The following is a 22,033-nucleotide window of genomic DNA, read 5'->3' as shown; positions in this document are numbered from 1 at the left end:
TTTTTAATGGATAAGAGTGTGAGTTGTCTTTAGTAGATAAAATGACAGAAGTCCTAATTTAAGTGTCATTTTTCCAAAGAAGCTGTTACAAGCTATTTATTCATGATTGCTCTTAATAGCCAGCATTTTATAGAGCATGTCTCCGCTGTACAGTAGCCTTGGAGTTTCTAGTACTGAGATTGTATGTCTGCCTGGCACAGCACAAGATTGAATAGTGATATTATTTCCATTTGAAAGCACTGCTTTACAGTGTTAATTCTGTTTTATATTAATATGCATTGTATCAGCCTGTGCCTGTCCATAGTAAATTATCAGAAGATCGTGTAATAGCAGTTAATAAGGAGATGAAAAAATGCTCATAAAATGGCAATACGTGCAAACTATCTGAACAGAATTAGGGTGGTTGGTGTTTCCTTGTTGCATAAAATGAAATCAGAACAGATTGTTCAATTTCTTTTCTGTTCTCCTGTATATCACAGCTAGTAGAGTCAGCTATGACACACACAGTTAGAAACTCTTACTTCTAAGCTCTTTGGCTTTGATGTCTTTCCTCAAATTAGTCCTTTCAGTGCTAGAGAAATTAACTGTAGCTAAACAATTAAAGCCCCAGTCCATATCAAGTAGCATACGGTGTTGGGAATGCTGAAGAAAATGAGCATGTGTGAAGTTCATTGATAAAGTTAGACTTACTCCGAGCCACCATTTCTGGATTCAGCAAAATCCTGGGAATGAGTGGGCCAAATGAAACAGCATATTTACCTTGCCCATGCCTGAATTTAGTGATAAATAAGTTACTGCTACTCTGGACATGGTGAAAAGGTATGACAGGTGTTCTATTCAGTGTGCCACTTCTTACCTGCGATCCCACTCTACCTGATACTTTATCATACAGTAGCTCTGTTATACAAATCATGTGTCACGCAGAGGTTACAGAGATACATACCTGTTCCCCTGTAACTTGTTTTGCTCAAGTCCTGTCCATAAGGACAATTGGGTGGGCTATAAGGTTGCTCGTAAACTTTGCTTCCCTGCAAGGCCAGGGAAGAAAAATTATTTAGTAAGAGACAAAAAACGTAAGTGGGATTAATTTCTCAGAAAATCCAAGTAGCATAGCCTGTGGTTTTTGAGAGTGGAGTGGTCTGCCAGTCCCTTCCATCTGTACGCCTACAGAGCACTAGAAAATATGTTGTATGGAGCATTAAGCATGACAACCTGTTTATTTGTAACAGTTGTGGTAATAAATTTGTGCTTTATGTGATACAAAGTTCTGCAGGTTTAGAATGAACTATAATTGGCTTGGAAGCAAATTAAGGGTAATTGGTGTAAGGTTAAGTGTTCACTACCAAACAGTCTCTTCACTTTTTTCTTTTCTTTTTCTTTTATAATTTTTATTAGAGACGCAAGACTGGCCGATTCCGACTGTCTAGTGTCTGTGGTGGATTGACTCAAGTCCATGGAGCCGTTACACAGCAAAATAGGTCATTTTACAATACAAATAAGGTTAGAAGAATTTGTTTTTATTATTGGAGGGCACACCGTGCTAGGGATTATATAGGTACAGGTAACATAAAATGTTTTTCAAAATGTTTAGGAGGTGATTCAACTTTTGTATAAAATGTTTTAGTATAGCATTAACAATAGGTCCGATAATTTGAGATGTGCTGTGTTCCTTTCCAGAAAATGAAGTGCTACCGTAGGAAAGTCTGGTCACAATTGGGTTATTTGCAGGGAGGTTCCCATGACAAGCCCAGTTAGGAAAGAATTAAGTTAAGGAGAGTAGTAATAAGAGGGGGGCAGATGGTCCTTTCTTACCTTTGAAGAAGGAAGCACAGGAGTTTTCCCTATATATTAGAAGTGACAAGGTGACAACAGTTTTGCTATCTGCTAAAGCCTTAAAATTGTCATGCAGTGTATTAATAATGACTAATTCTAGTGTGCAGCTAATATTGAAAGTCTATTCATCAATAGTATTTTATTTGTGTTCTATCCATCTTGCATCTATTGTTGTCTTTTGCCTTGGAATAGAAGTCTTCTGGAGTATAAACCATCTCTGTAAGATTTGCTTAGTACTTAATCTAAGGGCATCAGCATCTCTCAAATAATAAATATTATGATCCTGCTCTAGTGATCTCAATGCAAAGGTAATCACAGAATGGTTGAGGTTGGAAGGGACCTCTGAAGATCATCTAGTCCAATGCCCCTGATCAAGCAGGGTCTCCTAGAGCACGTTGCACAGGTCGCATCCAGACAGCTTCTGAATATCTCCAAGGAAGGAGACTCCACAACCTCTCTGGGCAACCTCTTCCAGAGCTCTGTCACCCTCACAGCAAAGAAGTTTTTCCTTGTATTCAGACAGAACTTCCTGTCTTTCAGTTTGTGCCTGTTGCCTCTCGTCCTGTCACTGGGCACCACTAAAATAGTCTGGCCCCATCCTCTTTATACCCTCCCTTCAGATACTCATACACATCGATAAGATCCCCTCTCAGCCTTCTCTTCTCCAGGCTGAAGAGTCCCAGCTCTCTCAGCCTTTCCTCATAAGAGACATGCTTCAGTCCCCTGATCATCTTCGTAGCCCTATGCTGGACTCGCTCCAGTAGCTCCGTATCTCTCTTCTGTTGGGGAGCCCAGACCTGGACACAGTACTCTGGGTGTGGCCTCAGCAGGGCTGAGTAGAGGGGGAAGATAACCTCCCTCAACCTGCTGGCAACGCTCTGCCTAATGCACCCCAGGATACCATTGGCCTTCTTGGCCACAAGGGCTCATTGCACGCTCATGGTCAACTTGCTGTCCACCAGGACTCTCAGGTCCTTCTCCACAGAGCTGCTTTTCAGCAGGCCAACCCCCTAGCTGTCCTGGTGCATGGGGTTATTCCTCCCCAGCTGCAGGACCCTGCACTTGCCTTCGCTGAACTTGATGAGGTTCCCCTCTGCCCATCTCTCCAGGCGGTTGAGGTCCCTCTGAATGGCAGCACAGCCCTCTGGGGTATCAGCCACTCCTCCCAGTTTGGTATTGTCAGCAAACTTGCTGAGGGTGCGCTCTGTAATGGCAAAATGCAAGAGAAATGGGAAGACAGAGGGAAGATGAGGGACTGATAAGTAAAATATACATAAAAGAAAAAATCTGAGTTTGCTCTCTGACTAATGGCATATTTTGTTGTTGTAGTGTTAGAGGTAAATATTAAGCAGTTGGAATTTGAATTGTGTATTTTGACTTAGAAAGGCAAAATGAAAGAAAACAAGGAGATGCACGTGGAAGGAAAGAGCCACTGGCTGCTATTTAATTCTGAACTAGAATTTTCCTTAGTCAGTTTTGAAGTGTTTTTCACTTGACAAGGTAACTGAGCATTTTGCAGACAAAGAAATTGAAGCATGCAAAATGGCTTGCGTAAGTTACACCACGGCCTAGCAGCCGAGCTAAGAACAGAATCCAAACTAGACCCAGTGTATACCCTAATGCTGCTTCTCTCGTACCTGCCCAAATGTCATTTGGAGAGCAGATCTTGGAGAGCAGTGGATGATAAGATAGTGGATTTAACAAGCCAAGAGCAGCATGGAGATCTTCAAGGCGGAGATGAGAAGCTTGTGTTTGATGTAGTGGAAAAGGACTAGTGGAGGAGTACAAAGGTAGAATGATGAGTGAGGAAACTTCCTGGTTAAAATGGCCTTGATGTAAGAAACCATGCAGGATTTATGAACAGAGAGAAAGCAGTTTACAGCAGGGGAGATAAGGTTTGAGATAAGTATATGGTCTACAACCTTAATATTTTGAATGGAGAAAAACGTGCTCATTTTTGAAATATGAACTCCCACTTTTGGTGGGAAAGCGAGTTAGAATTAATGGGGAGCTCCAACTATCTTATTCTTGTATTTGGTGTTAAGATTAAGGGGACTGACTGCTTTGAGCACTGGGTTTCAGGTGTTGTGCAGGGAAGTCAGTATGAGGTAGGCCTTTCGGTGTCCTGATAAGCTTGTTAATTTGAATAAGTTATAAAATGTATTTTGAATTTTTCAGTATATGTTTTGTAAATCTGATTTTATGCATACTTGTATGACTGTTTAATTGTGTTTGGCTGCAGCCATAGCATTGGCAGGCTGAACCACACACGTCTGTCTATACCTTGAACCAAGCACTCACTGCTTAAATCTCCTCCTCTCCTGAGCTAGTCCAGGCAAACTTCTGAATGAAGAAAGAATCATGGGATTTCTTAGAAAAAGACTGTTTTCCGGTCAAAAGCATTTTTTTTTGGTGATGAGCTAACAGAATTTGAATCAAGATAATTTTGGTTTTAAGTCAACTTCCTCTGCACGATGAAATACCTGTAGTGAGGGAACCTTCATAATGCATTTGTAGACAAGGGCAATGTACTAAAACTAATCTGCCTAGATTAACTAGGGGCTAAATATGATTTTAATTAGTGTGGAGAAGATGAAGGTTATTTTAGTAGTTTTGAATTTGGTCTGACACTGGTTATTGAGACACAAAAGTTGTGTGCTGAGCATATTCTACCATCCTGGCTGGAGGGAGCTATTGACATAAGGTTCAGGTGGCATTTTTAGTGCACAGGAGGAGAATAATATTACATAGGAGGAACAGGATAAGCTTGAAGAGCAACATAATAAAAACTGGGTTAAAACTTCATGTATGTATGTTTGAGTAGACTCAACGAGTCCAACACATACGACAGAGGGAGAGAAAGTACCTTTGCAGAGGCAATCGTTCTGGATGATAACAGTGGATGTGGTGAGCAGGTTTAGTGGCCAACAGTCAAAGCAAGGATCTGAGTATTAAGGAAGATTCTGGACAGTGTGATGCTCTGTTTTAACTAGGTGATTGATAGATACCAAAATGGTGCAGAGCATGTTTCTTCCTATTTACCTAAATAGTAGGCATGATGGAGGTCAAGACATTGACAGCCATCCATGGATAGTATGAGAATACAAAGCGTTTTATCTGAAATGCTAATGCTGAATATACATGGTGATTATGTCTCAAAGCTGCAATTTTTTCCCCTTTGCACTTAGTTTTTAATTAAGCATAGCAACTTGCACTGGATATGTGTCTGTATTTTAATATGTATCTTTTAAAATCATTCATATTATAGGTAAATGAAAGTTTGTGAGTAATACTATTTTAAAAGCTACTATACTATTGCTAGAAAGGTTGTAAAGAATACAGCAAGAATGAGCAGGGATGGGAAAAGGCTTCTGTATGTGAAGAGACTAGTTTAGGATTCTTGAAATCTAAAAAGAGCTAACAGATGAGGAAATATGTAATACTGGCCTATAAAATTCATTAAAAATGCTGAACAAGGAATAGGAATTACTGTTTCCTTGTTGTTATAGGAAAACAGGGGGCATTCAATGAAATGACAAGGTTCAAGTTTAAAACTGACACAAGGAAGTTGTTTTTGCGTAGCTAAACTGTGAAACTCGTGTCACAACTCCATAGGCTGTGGAGGTTAAATGCTTGAAAGGTTTAAAAAACTGATTGGAGTGCTGAAGATGCATCCAGTTGCAGCTGCCAAGCCTGATTGGGTGGATCCATTTTCTAGTGCGGGAATGACTATCAAAAGCTGGGCAGGAACACCCAAGGAGGCTGCTCTGTGTACTATGCTTCTCTGTTCTGTAAGTATCTCTTCCAAGTATCCGCTGCTGGTCCTCGCTCTAGATGCGATACGGGCCTAAGTGTTTGTTCTGGTAATATATGGCAGTTCTTTTGTTGCTAAATTGCCGCACTTCCTACCAAATCTGGTAACTCTAGCTAAGTGTTTTTGTGTTTTTTTTTTTTTTTTTTTTTTTTTTAAAGTATGTTATTGTCTTTGGAGAAAGTGTTTAGAGTGATATTCCAGTAACCTAAAGTAATTTCATGCTTCTTCGAGTAAGGAACTTTCTCAGATGATAATGGCTCTCAGCTCTATTCCTCAAGTATGTGTAGGAGATTCACTCGCGTTAGATTTTAGTTAGACTGGTTAAAAGTAGAGTAGCTTGTTGATAATATAATGAGTTAAAGCATGCAATATAAATGTTCATTAGAAATTTGTTAGATCACAAACTGTAATTACTGATGGCTGATAGCTATTGCCAGTGTGTTCTAGGTAGAATACCACACAGATTCTTATCAACCCAGTGCTCTTTAAGGTATGTAGTTAATCTGGAAGCAAACCATTATTTTCATGGTTGCAGACAGTGCAAATAATTGACATGGTAAAAACTAAGGACTAATTACTTTTCTGATCTGTTTTTTGTGGAAATGAGATCTAGACTGATAGAAAGATTCATCAGCTACAAGGGGAATAAGATTCTGGAGGAGCTTTTCAGTGGGAATGGTGGATTCCTCTAACTTCAGTAGTTTTAAGATGGAACTGATTGGTTTTTACAATGTATAATTCTAGAACATGACTTCCCTGTGCAAGCAAGGACTGAACTCAGACAATATGCAAGGGCTGGGTAGTTTTATTTACTATGTTTCTGTGATTTGTTTGTTCATTTTGTCTGCAACAGATTTAATTCCAAATAAAGCTCACATGTCTAGAAAGAGAGAACATACCTAATATTAGAAAAACAGGAGCTGTATTTTGGAAAGCAGGTTTTCATACAAATCATTTAAGCCTGAGTTTCCAGTGGGATGCTTACCGAAACTGTTATGTGATGCTTGCATTCATATGCAGAAGAATGTCAAGTAGAAAGAAAAGTATATCTTTATTTAGCATTGTGAGACTACTTGAGAAACACTGGGACCAATCCTGGAATTTGCATTTCAACTGAAGAAGTGGAAGCTGATAAGAGAAATCACCTAAGTGACTGAAAAACTGGGATCGACAGCTTTTTCACCACACTTTTTTTTTTCCATTTTTTTTCTTCCTTGGATGCCTAATCTTTGTTTTAATGTTTGATTTTTTAGCTTTAAACTCTAGGATTTTAAGTTTGCTTGGAGAAGCTTTTAATTTCTTAGTGAAACAAAAGTAATCTAAATTAAACATCTATCCTAATGTTGTTTGCTGGATCTTTTTCATTCTACTTAATGTTTTGCACAAACAAAACCCAGGAATGCCTAGATAATGTCATTGTAGGATCTTCATATAATTAAATACATGCAATATTACTCATCAAAATATTTGTTAGGCTGTTGAGCAGTTGAAATCTTTAAATGAAAATTACCTATTTTTCAGCAAGTTGTGATGAAGCTCAACTGTTTTGTGGTCTTGAGACAGGAGTTACTGAATAGCCTGCTATTTTTTATAGCATGCTGAAGTCATACTGGATAACCATTAAAGATTCTGGGCCTTGGGACATGTTCATATATAGTGTGCAAAGTAGCCAATGATGTTCTCTGATGTCTGATATGTGTACTAAAATTGACCTTCCTAATCTGGAGCAGCTAAGTAGGTTTTATAAAGGTATATTTTGTAGAGAGTATCTAAATATGTACTTGTTTTGTTTGTTGAACTAAGAAAGTGAACCAAAAAAGCTAATATTAGCAATTAACTTTGTAATTCATCCAACTAAAACGATTCATCAGATTAAATTGCTGAGATTGAAATGTGATAGTTTTTTCTTTTTTTTTCCTAACATTTCAGCATCTTTCTGCAAAAGATTCCTTGCAGACATCAGAAGAGAAAGTGGGTGCCTTCACAAGGATCATAGAAGCAATGGGTTTCACAGGACCACTGAAATATAGCAGATGGGTAAAGCATTTACTTGGTGATTTTTCTTTTTTGGTTGCTTATTACTTTTAGCTATTTTTTCTTATGATGGGGCAATACTTGTGTGAACAACCCTATTTATTACCTAAGTAAATTTCCATTTCATAATATAGGGATTACTAATCTATAGCTTGAACCTGCTTTGATTTATGCATTTCCATCACTGACATAACTGGGAGTATTATATTTGATTTGTAAGGGAGTCTTAAGCTGCCTTGAATTTCTTCAAAACTCTGACTTACTGCTTTATTTGTGCATCAGAGAACATAATAACAACATTACTATCTCAAAGCAAAGATCCGCAGAGACCAGCATTGTCTCTGGTAACGACCAACAGCAGTTATCTGGAAATAATTTAATTACAGGGAAGGCATATAAAGAAATTTTTTTCATGCATCCCTCCAGCCTACAACAATTGTCTGTTTCGGGACTTCCTGAACCAGAGCAGGCATTTTTCTGTAATATCAATTGATGGGTTTTTCTTCTGTAAATTTGTCCACTTGCCCTTTGGACTCTTTTAAGCTTGCAGCACCCATAGCATTCTTTATCTGGCAGCTCCATAGCTTACGTGCCCATTGTGGGAAGAAGTTCTGCTAATTTTATATTAAAAAAATTGCTGATTATCCTTGGAGTGTTTGTTCACATTCTCCCTTCCACTCACAATTTTATAAACTCTTATATCCCATAATAGCTGACTTTTTCTGAACTAAAGAGACCTAGTCTAACTTGTTTCTGTTACTGAGGCTATTTCATGTTTCTGATTTTTGTTGCCCATCTCTGGAGCTCTTAGCCTTCTGTATTTCTGTGATGGGAGGGGCTCCCAAGCAGACAGTAGCAAGGTATGTTATCCTTGCTGTTAAGAATCGCTTTTCAATAGTAAGCTGAGCAGGGCCAAGTCACAAATAAGTTTTCCTCTTGTGAATTTTCTAAATAGTCCTTTCATAAAGTGGTTGTTAACAGGGACTAAACCAGAGGAGTTCTGTAAGAGACACCTTCAGTTGAAAAGAGATGGAATTCAGAACTTCTTAGCTCTGAACTAGGGACACAGTATAAAGGGGTCAGTGGAGAAGACAGTATAACTAGGAGGACTGAGCACAACCGTGCAGAAATTAAAACCCCGTAAGGTGTTTTGAAAGTCTGCGAGACAAGAGTAGAGCTTCTCAAAGACTGATCTGAAGCTGCTGCTGATTACATCTTCCCCTGTCAGAAAGTAAGTATAAAGGAAAGATAACTTGCACTTAAGAGGGTGAGGTATTTTGATTTACTCACGCGTTTGTGTATATATTGTTGTAATAAAGATTCTTGTTAGCTGTAAGTGTTGATTCAGAGTTCTCCTTCATTGCTGTGCTTTACTGCCTGCTTTTGGCTAGAGGACTTGGGCTGGAGAGAATTATTTTGTGATTAAGGCCCATGAGACCTGAGTTCATTTTTGGCCTTGCCAGTGCTCTCTGAGATCGTAGGGAGTTTTCTTACTATTTCTCTTTTTTTTTTTTTTTTCCCCTCATTTTCCACTCTCTATCTGCTTACCTCTTCTGCACACCAAAACATCAATGATTAAACTTCTTCAGTTCTTTCCCTGTGTTACCTGCCTTATTTAAGGGCTGCATGGCAGGGACTGTTCTTTACAATATGATTTTAATATCTAGTAATGCCTGGTCTGGGGCAATGAGTTTCACTGGAAAGATACTCTACTCACAGCCCAGACAGTGTTTCCTTTAAGGTGGAAATCTTCAGAACTCCAGTAAGTGTTGTAAATTATTTTATTGTAAGGATTTTGTAGGTATAATTGATTATTGAGAAAGCTTCTAATCCTTTATTTATGACGGAAGACCTGTGAATATAGAATAAGAAAAACAATTGTTCCTGTGTTTCCACAGCAGGAGAACAGCCGCAGTTTCCTTACCTTCCTTTTGGTCAGAGATGTAGATAATATTTTGGTACTTTGAATTGCCATTCTGAAAACATGGAGTGTGGGTGCTAGGCATGTGCTCAGCTCTGCAGTGTAGTGAACACTAAGATGATCCCTAGTAGATACTGCTTTAACAAACAAACAAACAAAAAACCAACAACCAAGCTGCCTCCTTCTCACCTGGCTCTCCTCTGGTAGGGGAGTTGGCTCTGGAGTTTTCAAGTTTATAATTTCCCTCCTTGATGTCAGTGGAGAGGAATAGCTGGCAGTTCTTCTCGCTGATCTCTGCTAACAGTTATTGTGCTCTTTGAAACTTCAGCACATGTATCTTAGCTATAGATGATGCTCTGAAGGTGTTTCTGGTGCAATGGCAGACCAAGAAAAAAATCAGAAGCGCAAAAGGTTCTTACATATTGTGTGATTAATCATTTGGGATTCCTTTCTAACTTGTAAAGCTTAGTTGGTCAATTTTCATTCTTGCAGTGAAAAAGATTTTTAGGTGAATGGCACATCACTTTTTAATGTTTGAAAATTAAATTATACAAGACATTTTGAGTTGTATGTATCAAACATTAAAGTTATTGGAGGAAACCAGGGATTGTGAATGGGTTTCTTTGCAATCTTTTTAAGGAAAGCCATTTAAATTATTTTCATATAAACAGGTATTGTATTAAACTAGTTTTGGAATGGAATTCTAGAAGCCATTTAGTCAGTTTATTGCCTCAAGGCAAGATCAGTTATACTTCTGTCATTCCTGGGAGATATTAGTTTAATGTACTGTTAAAAATCTCAAATGATTGTGATTTTTAGGAGAAGTCTTCTCAGAAAAAGACCATATATGTATGTATTTAACAGAAACAATAGCATTCAGTAGATCTCATGATGAATACTCTAATTATTGTGTTTTCTGTTTTTCTAGAAAATTAAGGTAGCAGCTCTGCGCATGTACACATGCTGTGTGGAGAAAACTGACTACGAGGAATTTTTTAACAGTAAGTTACCGATCTGGTGGTATTAGAATTTGGATCTATTTCAGATATATTTATACCAATAAATAGGACAGAAGCAAGAGTGGCCAGACCCTAACAGTGCGTGGTAAAGTAGAAGCTGATTATACTGTACCATTCTCTTAAGCTCCAACAGTGGCAAGGGTGCAAGAGCGGACTCTGAAATCTGGAATTGTTACACCTTGTCTCTTGCAGTGGAGAGCAAGAACAAGTGTGGGATAGGCAGAACCCAGAATATCCTGGACAGTGAAGAATATTGCCCTTTTTATTGCCAAGGGTGGCACAGACTGAGAATCCAGGTGTGCATGTTCCCTTTTTCTGTGATCAGATGGTCTCTGTATCCTGCCCAGTCCCATGCTTAGTTATGAGAAGGTCCAGTATAACCAGGATGTAGATGCAGGTTTGAGAGAACCATGCCCCTCCATAGGCAAGCAGTTTTTTTTATGGTGTATGATCAGCTAGATCTCAGAGTCCTACTTCTCTCTTTTCCTTATGCCTGTCATAGAGTTGGTTAGAACCGGATAGGGGGTATGACTAGAGCCAAGACACCCAAGTCCCTCCTCTAAGTATGTAGGAATAATATTGACTCGAATTTGAATGACTGAATTTGGATGCAGACTGCCTTCTTTGCCTCAGTCTTTACTGGAATCCCATGCACTGGAGACCAGGGAGAAAGTTGGAGAACGGAAGACTTTCCCATAGTGGTGGTGGAGGATTGAGTTAGGGATCACTTAAGCAAACTGGATATGCTGGATGCACCCATGAACACTGACGGAGCTGGCTGATGTCATTGCTAGTCCACTCTCAATCATTTTGAAAGGTCATGGTGATCAGGAGAGATACCTGAGGACTGGAAGAAAGTGTATGTGTCTCTAGCCTTCAAAAAGGGCAAGAAGGAGAACCCAGGGAACTACAGACAAGTCAGCCTCTCCTTGATCTTTGAGAAGATGATGGAGCAGTTAATCCGGGATACCATTTCCAAGCATGTGAAGGATAAGAAGGTGATCAGGAGTAATCAGCATGGATTCATAAAGGGGAAATGATGCTTAACCAACCTGAGAGCCTTCTGTGATGGAATGACTGGCTGGGTAGATGAGGGGAGAGCAGCGGATGTTGTCTACCTTGACTTCAGGAAGGCTTTTGATACTGTCTCCCGTAACATCCTCATAGGCAAGCTCAGGAAGTACAGACTAGATGAGCAGACACTGAGTGGACTGAGAACTAGCTGAATGGCAGAGCTCAGAGGGTTGTGATCAGTGGCACAAAGTCTAGGTGGAGGCCTGTAGCTATTGGTGTTCCCCAGGGGCCAATGCTGGGTCCAGTCTTATTCAACTTCTTCATCAAGGACCTGGATGAAGGGACAGAGTGCCTCCTCAACAAGTTTGCTGATGATACCAAACTGGGAGGAGTGGCTGATACCCCAGAGGGCTGTGCTGCCATTCAGAGGGACCTCAACCGCCTGCAGAGATGGGCAGAGGGGAACCTCATCAAGTTCAGCGAAGGCAAGTGCAGGGTCCTGCAGCTGGGGAGGAATAACCCCATGCACCAGGACAGCTAGGGGGCTGGCCTGCTGAAAAGCAGCTCTGTGGAGAAGGACCTGAGAGTCCTGGTGGACAGCAAGTTGACCATGAGTGTGCAATGAGCCCTTGTGGCCAAGAAGGCCAATGGTATCCTGGGGTGCATTAGGCAGAGCGTTGCCAGCAGGTTGAGGGAGGTTATCTTCCCCCTCTACTCAGCCCTGCTGAGGCCACACCCAGAGTACTGTGTCCAGGTCTGGGCTCCCCAACAGAAGAGAGATACGGAGCTACTGGAGCGAGTCCAGCATAGGGCTACGAAGATGATCAGGGGACTGAAGCATGTCTCTTATGAGGAAAGGCTGAGAGAGCTGGGACTCTTCAGCCTGGAGAAGAGAAGGCTGAGAGGGGATCTTATCGATGTGTATGAGTATCTGAAGGGAGGGTATAAAGAGGATGGGGCCAGACTATTTTAGTGGTGCCCAGTGACAGGACGAGAGGCAACAGGCACAAACTGAAAGACAGGAAGTTCTGTCTGAATACAAGGAAAAACTTCTTTGCTGTGAGGGTGACAGAGCTCTGGAAGAGGTTGCCCAGAGAGGTTGTGGAGTCTCCTTCCTTGGAGATATTCAGAAGCTGTCTGGAAAGCGTCTTGGGCAAAGTGCTCTCAGTGACCCTGCTTGAGCAGGGGAGTTTGTCTAGAAGACCTCCAGAGGTCCCTTCCAACTTCAGCCATTCTGTGATTCTTTGACTGTAGCTCGCAGTTCTTTAACTGTCAGCCAAAAAATCTGTTGCTTTATTAGTATCATTACATAAGCTTCAGTAATGATTTCATACTTGTGTGAATTCCTAATTTCTTATGTCAGCGTGATCCAGCTGGTAGTAAACCCGTTGCCTGGATTTGGCCTGTCACCTGACTTCCTGAGTCACCAATGCTTTCTTATGGCCTTAAAATGCCATAAACTGTTGCTACCTCCTCTTGAGAGATTAGCTGAAGGTGTATCTTTGTGTTCATCTAGTGCAGAGCTTATTGAGGGTGACTTGGTAGACAGTGTTGCTGCTGCAAGGTTTTCCAAAGGTTTCAAGAAGGTTTTCCAAAACCGTGTCATGGTTTCAGTAGTTTCAGGAGTTGAGAGAACTCTGTAAGTAGTAGGATTCATCATTAGTGATCAAAAAAATTAGAACCTCATTTTTCCTGTGCACATACCTCTTCGTAGCTGTGTGCCCTCTCAGATCTTCTCAGCTAAGTTCTCTTCTGTTTGTCATATTTGCCTCTCTAAGAGAGGTTTTGCTATTTTTAATTTGGTTTCATTATCCCTGATTATCAGATTAATTGTAAAAAGATACATAAATGTTGCTCTAGATGAAAATTATAAAAAAAGATGTAGTTTTCTCATCCATGCTTTGAAATTTCTTTATTTGGCACAGGCTTTCAGGTTCAGTTCTGAGTAAAATGAGTTAAATTGTATTCTTGGTATTGTCTTACCATTTTAAATAAGAAAGTTCCAAGAGCTCCCCCTCTCTTTAAGCATGTCACAAATGGCAAGTGGCCTTTCCCTCAAGTTTCTTTGTTCTCTCGAGGAGCATCCTCATTGCTCCTTTTGTCTTTCCCTCTGCAGCACAAGTTATAGCCAGTCCAGCTCTGAATTTACAGCCAGGGAAGCCTATGTTTCGGTTCACTTGAGAGTGTTGTTACATAACAGAACTAGATAGGTTTTTTGTTGTTGTTGTTGAGATTGACAGAGTGCTTGATGGCACCCAATGGTGTTCTGAGAATGCCTGTGGTTTTCGGGTCTAGGGCTGTGGTTCCAAACAAAGCGTTGCTCTGATAGAAAAATGGATGTAAGAGGCTTCTGTTACTTCTATCTACTTGCTGGTTTTGGGATTGGCTCTAAACCCTGACAGGCATGTGATTCATGTTAAAAATAGTCCCCCTAAAAGACAGACTGGGTGAGGTGGGCAAGAACCTTTTAAATTGGTTTTGCCAATTAAGAAGCTGAGGCAGCTTCCACAGGCAGCTGAGTTGAAATAGTGGCCAAAGGGAAAGGGCTTACTGCTTCATCTTCCCTCCTCTGCTCCACATAGGGTCTCTGCCTGTGTCCTGGACTGGGTAATTGTCACGTCCTGTGAACTGTTCAGCTCACTGAATGAAAATTGCCTTTTTTTGTGCTGGCTTACTGTTTCGCTGTGTTTGTGAAATTAAGTGGCAGATAGAAGTGTCTGAAGGGCAGCAGTGGTGGGGTAGTACACACTTGAGAGGGGAACAAGACATGAAGCAAGATATCCAGCTTTTAGTTCAGTTCACCGCATCTTCATCAAACTAGCTCTGTCGGAAGCAGGTTTTTCCTTTCTAAACTGCTTCTTTTTCAAATAAAGATGGGTCAAATTTAAGCAAGGATCATGGCTTTTTCCCAGAGGAGCAACCTGGGGAACTGGCAGGAACAGGAAACAACTAACTCTTGACTTTGCTTGCTACATCACCTAGGGACATAGGTGTGCCTGAGTGTGTTGGTGCAGGTGCTGCACACTGATGTTAACGAATTGTACTGCTTAGGATCTGTAAGAGTAGTAAGGCCCCTGCATGGGAGCCAGCTTGGACCTACCTGAGCCAAAGGTGACTGTGGGTGGACCTACTAGTATTTTTATGCGTTGCTTCCACTAGCACTTCTGGCTCTAGTTGTGTGGTGTTGAGATATCCAAGTGAACTCTGCACAGAGTCAGCTCGGGTCCCTGGAGAGCTTATTAGCTTTTTCTTTGCGGTTCATGAAAGTTGTTAACATACTGAGCTGGCCTTGGAAACAGTACATCCATGCATGTGCAAACCTATTTGTGGACTAATTAACCCTGTGTGATCAGAACTGCTTCTTCACAGAGCCCTTGTCAATGTTTCTGGACATGCTTTTGTGATGTGGTTAACTTGTAGTATAATAACTGAGACTTGACCTTACAGAACTTGGATTGCTATGTGGATGTTGTAAGGTAGTTAGTTCTCTGATACAGGTGACGTAAGTATAAAGGTTGGATAACATGTTGAGAATGAGGACAATGATGAGAGCGTTTTGTATGTCATAGGGTATCATGCTATCTCAGTGCTTCTCTGCTGATGCTAAGTGAACTTGTAAGAGAACCCCTCAATACAGTATGAGTCCTGTGAACTGCCCTTCTTTGTATTTTGCCTTGGAGTGGCAGTTCACAAAGTATATCATGGCTGTGTAGATCATGAAGCCTCTGTAGTATACAAAGATATTTGAATTGTGGCTCTCTGGTATTATTCTGCTGTTTATTTTATTGTGCCTGCTATTCTGTTGTTCCTTTGTTCTATGATCACGCACAGATGAAATCTTGGGAACTCTGTTTTAGAGCCTACACCGCAAATGTCTACATTGTGCTGCTTACAAGAAAAGGGGAGCCATTTGAGGACTTCAGCTGTTACCTATATAAAGAAGGAGAACAGAGAAGTAGCAGAGGGAATAGCAACATTACTGGTGCCTGACTTTCCCTTGCTTGTGGGGCTTGGGTAGCTTTAACAAAATGAAGGAAGTAACCCTTTATGAGGAAAGTGCTTCATGCATATCATCCTTATACTCAAAAGATTAGGAGAGCTTTCAGGATCAGTTAGGTGATACTGAGAGCTGAGCTGAAGAGTTTGTCTGATGGACGTGGAGTGTAGGGAGACTTGAATTTATCTTGAGCTGTTAATACTGTTAATTGCTACACTGTCATGCTGTTGCAGTGACAAAGAGCCTCTCCTATCAAAACAGCATTTCAAATAGCTCCTAGTGGAGCTGCCAGGCAACTCAAAAGGACTGGAGTTTACCTACAGCTCTCTGGATCCTTCTGCCTTCCTTCACCCATCAGGCATCTTATAAGGCACCTGCTGCTATCTCTGCCAGTCATGCTTTAAGAGTTGAGCCCTGACATAGCATGCCTCTTTTTTTGCAGGGTGCAGGGATATTGTCCCGTTGCGTCCTTCCTAAAATCACAGTAGTTGCAAAGATGATCTATCACAAAAGAAAGTCTACGTTCACATTTGCTTCCCATACCTGATGAATTTTAAATCCAGAATATGACTGGAGGAGGAGGTATGTCCTCATAATCCTGGCATTCATGTCTCTCATCAGATACAGACATCTGAACAGGATGTGTTCTGTAGGTGGAATAAATTTATTCCCCAGCTGATATCACAGTTAATTCATAGCTAGCTTTGCTATCTGACATTTTGCTGTATCTAAGTGTATTTAATTACAGGATGGACCTTTCTTCACTGTTAGTCTGGAATAAGGCTTTCCAAACCCCACAGTTTTAGAAGTGCATTTCTTATAAAAAGCTGATTTCTAAAGGCAAATTTTTTGTTTGAGGACTGGAAGCTTTGTCGCTGGGCTCTGTTCATACCATTTTCCTTGTGGTACTGTTTGTGAAGTCTGTTACCAGGAGAGCTGATAACCTCTGTTACAGCCTGATATATCATTATGCTTAGTTGCATGTTTGTCTGACTTAGCTATGAAATATCTCTTTGTGACCATAGGATGGCTAATAGCTGTAGTCCTTGGTAAAAATAAGTTCAGTCCACAGATATGAGTCACTGAATCAGGCATAGGGCTTCAAGATGAAGTCTTCAATTTCTGCGTGACCTATTCAGTCTATTCAGCTTAAAAAATAAACTGTTAAATTGATGTGTGGGTCATGTGCTGTCACGAAGACAGCCTCCTTCAGGGAAGTGGCTGTGGACTATTCTCTTTTGAGAGGTCTTAGTTGTTATTTTGCATGTCCTGCTGAGCTATGCTAGTAATTCAGTGAAAGAGGCAAGCAGATGCTGAGGGGCCTGAACTGAACACAAGGCAGGACTTTGCCTTTCAGTTACTGATTCCTGGAATAAGTCCAGATCTACTATGTCCATTACTTCCTTCTCAGTTAAATCGTTTAAATTCCACAGCATCCATCATGGGACTTCTTAAATCACGTTGTGGGTTGAGTCTGTGTTTCACGATGGAATGGGTAGGTTATCCTTTAAGTTACAGCAGAAAATTAGTCTGTGTACGAACCTATTTACTGAACTGCTTAGATATTTTGTCAGGGTAATAGGTAATCTCTGAGAAACAGGTGTAACTTTCTGGGACTAGGATGAGCTTTGTGGTCCCATGTAGAGATTTTCCAGGCATGTATTTGATGATGAATGCTATCTATTCAGGCCAAGGTTTTAATGTGTTCATGTGACAGATCTTTCTTCCTCATTATGGGCCACTGCTCTAGATAATCTTCCAGGCTCATCCTTTCCACTTGGGCCCTTGCTAGAGGACCAGTGATTTTGATTCATGTGAGGGAAGCAGCAGTAGGGCCCTTATCCAAGGCTTTAAAAAGTTCTTAGATGAGTCCTTGCATTACATAATCCTGTTGATCAAGCTGACTTCTTTGCAGGCTTTTTGGGCCAGTCCTGCTGTGTTCTTAGTCTTATCCTGATATGTTATGTGTTACGTAATCTTCCATGTTTTGGGCTGTTCTTCTCTATTCTCTCTTATCAGGCCTGAGATCAACCTGGATTGGTGGCCATTTAGGAACTCAAGAGGGGAGAATTCTGTGGGAGTTAGCGGTGCTTTTCGTATTACAAACAAGCCAGTCAAAAGCAGCTGATTGTTTTTCACAGCATGGCCAATGAGTTTATCAAGCGTTTGCTGTAAGATCTGATTACTGCAGTTTCCAAGGGTTTGAAATCCATTGTAATCCTTCTGTATGAGTCTATCCCTATCGTTTTGGAAAGGCCTCAACAGAAAGCAGGATCAGGATTTGTCATCAGGAGGTCAAATCCGAACAGAGAAAATATTGCTAGTTTTCTGTGGAATACTGCCTAGTACGTGTAAAAGAACTTGAATCTTGTTTTTTCTCTTTCTTGTGTGACCAGAGCATGACACGGTATGGATTGTGCAATTTCTCCTTTGTGGAATGCCTGAGTTCTAATGACTCCTTAGACTCTCTGTAGAAGACTTAATGTAGTAAGTCTCCAGGAGCAGTAAAGTGTGGAAGCTGCTGTGTTTCCCTATGTACTGCTATAATCTTTTCTGAGACCTGACTCAGATATTTTTGCTTTGTTATTATCAGGGCAGAATATATGGGTCACTCTTTTTGGACTTAAAGGTGCATTTAGGGTCTCTTTACCCCCTTTGTCTACCGAAGTCTCTGTCCTTCCCTGTCAGGTTCTTGCTCATTATCTCACTTCTTTGCCACAGTCTCATCACTCACTGAAATGAGAAGGCCTATCCTTGCCTTCATGAGTGTCACAGGACCCTCAATACTAGCTGTTCCTGTATATTTAATTGATGGTCTGTCTTTATCATTGACCTTTCTATGCTGTATATAGAGCTATGAATCGGGATCTTTGAATAAGAGGATGTCTTATGTGATTGAGTTGTGGGCCATCTCTTTGTAGCTTGGCAAAATACATTGAGATGTAGCAGTCACTTGGCAGGATACTTTTTTAATCAGGCAAATTGGGAGATATAACTCTTGTTTTTTTCATGGCTACCTACATAAGGATTGTCCTGGAGCAGGATTTAATATCTTCATGCAGGAACTTGATTTTAATAGAGACTTGAAATGTCCCTAGACACAACTAACAAGAGTTTGTCCATGCTGGGAAGTAATGAGGACTAGTGTATACCCAGGTTGTTATTTTGGATAGACTGTCAGGCCTGATTTTAGACTGGACAGATTTCTCCAGAATTATTGCCTATAAAAAGGCAGTTCTGTTACATATACTATGGACCACTGAATGTCAAGCAGGTTGTTTTGGTCTGGACCTTTTCCTGGTTCATACTGACATCCTCTACTTTGGCTGTTATTCAAGCCTGTTACAGAATAAATGAAATACGTTGTCTGGGAGAAGGAGTTCTGTCCCTGCCAGGGTCAATCTTCAGCTCAAGGTCTTTGCTGTGTGGATCACTAGAGCCTTCTTCTCTGTTTCAACTCTTCCTTGTCACTCTGGGGGTTAAATACTGACAGAATCCCTGCTAGACAGGTACTTCCACCTGGTTACACACATTGTGTTGTCATGTCTCCGCTTTTGATGTAGCCATTCCTCCTTTAAATTTAGGATTTAGTCAGTCTTAATGTGGAAGTTAAATGAAAGACAAAAATACAGTGCAACATGTGGGAAGTTAGAGGAAAAGTTCTTTCCTCCTGGGTATTGTGTAGGTCTTTAAAAATCTTTAGTATCTTAAATAGCAGAAGTATGAACCTTGCTTTCCAGTAAAGAATGATTTTTGTTTTAGAAGACTGATAGATAATGAGTTTTACTTCAGAAATCTGTCTGTTGAGCTACATGTTTCACTCTGAATCTTGCCTGTGGAACTCTCACTCAATTAAATGGCTTGGTTAGATGCAAGCACTGTGTACTTTTAACCTGGTTAGGGAGGTTGCCCTTGACATGCCTTTAGGTCAAAGTAGAGTTGTTCCTAGGCACGTGAACTATTTCTTACAAGAATGAAAGAGCTAAGTGTGGAGAGGAGTGGGGGAAAACTTGTCTCCCAATAGAGAATGTTAGTGTCTTCATACTGCCTTAGAGGTGGCGTAGGTGATGTATGCACATTGATGCTGAAGCAACTCTTGCGCACTCGTAGAATCTTCTCTCTGAGGAGAGAGGAATACTAATGATTGATTTGTTTTTTATGGTGGTTGTCTGACCATGCTTGGTGTGTATGAAGAAGGGTTTTGAAAACATTGCTTTATGATCCAGTTGAATCTGCTTGGTAATACTTGGGAGCCAGGAAGCATAGGAGTCGGGAGGGAATATATTCAGATACAAAAAAGATAAGGTTGACTTCCTTGGGACAGATTTAGTGGAGACTCATTTTCTGAGTACTTTCTGGCCTTCTTACAGCTAGGCTTGAATAGTTCAGAAGATGAGGCCAGGTGCTGGACAGGCCAAGGTAACTGTGTCAGATCTGGATCCTTCACATTAAATATTGCTCCTAAGACCTCTCCAGAAGAGAGATGTAGAGGAAGGTTGAAAGGAGCAGCAGGACTTAAAGTGCACACAACCCGTAGGTCCATGTTTTTCAAGCATGAGGAAGAGGAGTATGGTTTCTGTGCCATATAGCCTAAGTCTCCAGGCTCAAATCCTAATGGCACGTGCATGTTCATAGTGTGAACATGCATGTGGACAGCCCGTCTCTTAGAAACCCAGTGGCTATAGTGGCAGAACTAAATCTGGTAATAGCAATTGTTGCTCCAGTTGATCAGTTGCTTTAGTGCTAACACAGAATGGCTAGAGGCTATGTAGGCTGATGGTGCTGTGGAACAGCTGAGTTAGATGAAAGACCCATCTAGCACAGTATCCTGTCTTTGGCAGTAGGCAACAGCACATGCTTAAGGAGGGCGTAAGAATTGGGCAGAGCATCCATTGATACTTCCCTATTATTCTCTACTGCTTTGGGACATCCAGAGCCACATACTTTAATTTCATTTTCCACCGTGGATTTTATTCTCTGTAAATTTTGCCCTTATGAGTTCTAAACATATGTATTCTTTTGAAATTTACAGTGTCCTGTGGCTGCATGTTGAAGAGTTTAAGTATATGTGTGACAGTGAATGGTGTTTGCTTCTGATAGGTATTCACTGTTTGGGGCAAGAAATTAAATTACTAAAATGTATTTAAGCTTTAGTTTAGTGAATTTCTGGTAGGTGCAAAAAGTGGTGAAATTCATATTAATATTTAGTTTTGATTTTTACTGTTTTTCCTCCCCCTTTCCCCAAGGATGCCATATGCCTGATACTTTGAATTCATGGTTTCTAGTAGCCCAGCTTCATGTCTGGTAAGTGAAAATTAAAATAGTAATATAATTGTTTTCAAAATGAAATGTACCTTACTGTGTGAAAAAATGGGCTCCATGGTTATTGATAACAGTGGTTATATTTAATTTGTTAACTTGAATTTTAGCAGTTTTGTATGAAAGAGCAAAAAGAAGCTAAAATCTTTTAAATCTTTAAATTCCAAAGTAATGAAATGATCTTTGCCATGAGTTTTCCAAAAGCCTTGCTCAGCCTGGGTGGAAAAATTATATGTAGCTGTTTTAGGAAAAGTTTAAATTTACGTAGAAGTGGTTTAAATTGTGAGAATTTGTGGTGATTTAAGTTGCTGCTCGTCAGAAGCATTTAACAAGTTATAGCACTGACATTTATGCTTGAACCTCTGAAATGTACATATGGGTTGGTGAATGCCAGCTGGGTTGCATGTAAAAATATTTAACACCTTGAACAGTAGGTTTTTTTTCCTTTTTCATTTGTGAAATTAGTAGCCAAAAAAATCAGATTTTCATCTAATATTACATAATTGTAAAGGTCCAAGGGATGCACAAGGGAGTACTTTTTTTGTTTTTTTTTTTTAAGTGCCAGATCTTTCAGGAAACTAAAGTCCATAGATTTGCTTTCAGCTGTCCAGCAGCTAAAAGGGAGTTTGAATTGAAATATCTGTGCTTAAACAAGGGCCCCTTACTTTCTTGCCTCTGTTTTTTTCCCTTCTTTTCTTTTAATTTCCCATCTCCTCAGTGTATTGAAAGATGGGGCAGTTTATTTCACCAAAGAGTGAATAAATTTGTAGAAGCCTTGAAAGTGGAAAGTGGAAGCCTCTCAGTTAATGAGATCAATTGAATCAACTAACCAATTAATGAAAAACCCTTGAGATCTGCTGTTTCCTTATTTCTCACTGTTGTGGGGGGGTATTATGGTATTATTAACTCTGGGTTTATTGTAGACAGGTTTATTGAAGATGGCTATACAGTGTAGTCATAGCAAGCGAATCTTACTGCACATTTGTTATTGCCCAAGTCTCAGTTTCTTACTACTCCGATGGTTTCTTGTCAGAAGTTCTCTGAACTCCCGGAGAGTAACCTTGAGAGGCGTCCCAACGCAA

At 40.4% G+C, this 22,033-nt stretch overlaps 1 protein-coding gene across 2 annotated transcripts in view; it reads left to right on the top strand.

Annotated features, from left to right (window-relative positions):
• LOC112983182 (ubiquinol-cytochrome-c reductase complex assembly factor 1) overlaps positions 1–22,033 on the top strand; it is a 96,951-nt gene that overhangs the window by 5,378 nt on the left and 69,540 nt on the right. For both annotated transcript variants that reach the window (XM_064521298.1, XM_026100119.2), the window contains exons 3-6: positions 1,396–1,500; positions 7,577–7,684; positions 10,531–10,603; positions 20,879–20,936. In XM_064521298.1, coding sequence (XP_064377368.1) covers positions 1,396–1,500; positions 7,577–7,684; positions 10,531–10,603; positions 20,879–20,936 — 344 coding nt within the window. The remainder of the gene's footprint in view (positions 1–1,395; positions 1,501–7,576; positions 7,685–10,530; positions 10,604–20,878; positions 20,937–22,033) is intronic.

This window comes from Dromaius novaehollandiae, chromosome 16, assembly GCF_036370855.1.
Source record: "Dromaius novaehollandiae isolate bDroNov1 chromosome 16, bDroNov1.hap1, whole genome shotgun sequence".
NCBI classification, from domain to species: domain Eukaryota; kingdom Metazoa; phylum Chordata; class Aves; order Casuariiformes; family Dromaiidae; genus Dromaius; species Dromaius novaehollandiae.
The sequence above is the reverse complement of the archived record's forward strand: the minus strand, read 5'-3'. Positions and strand labels throughout refer to the sequence as shown.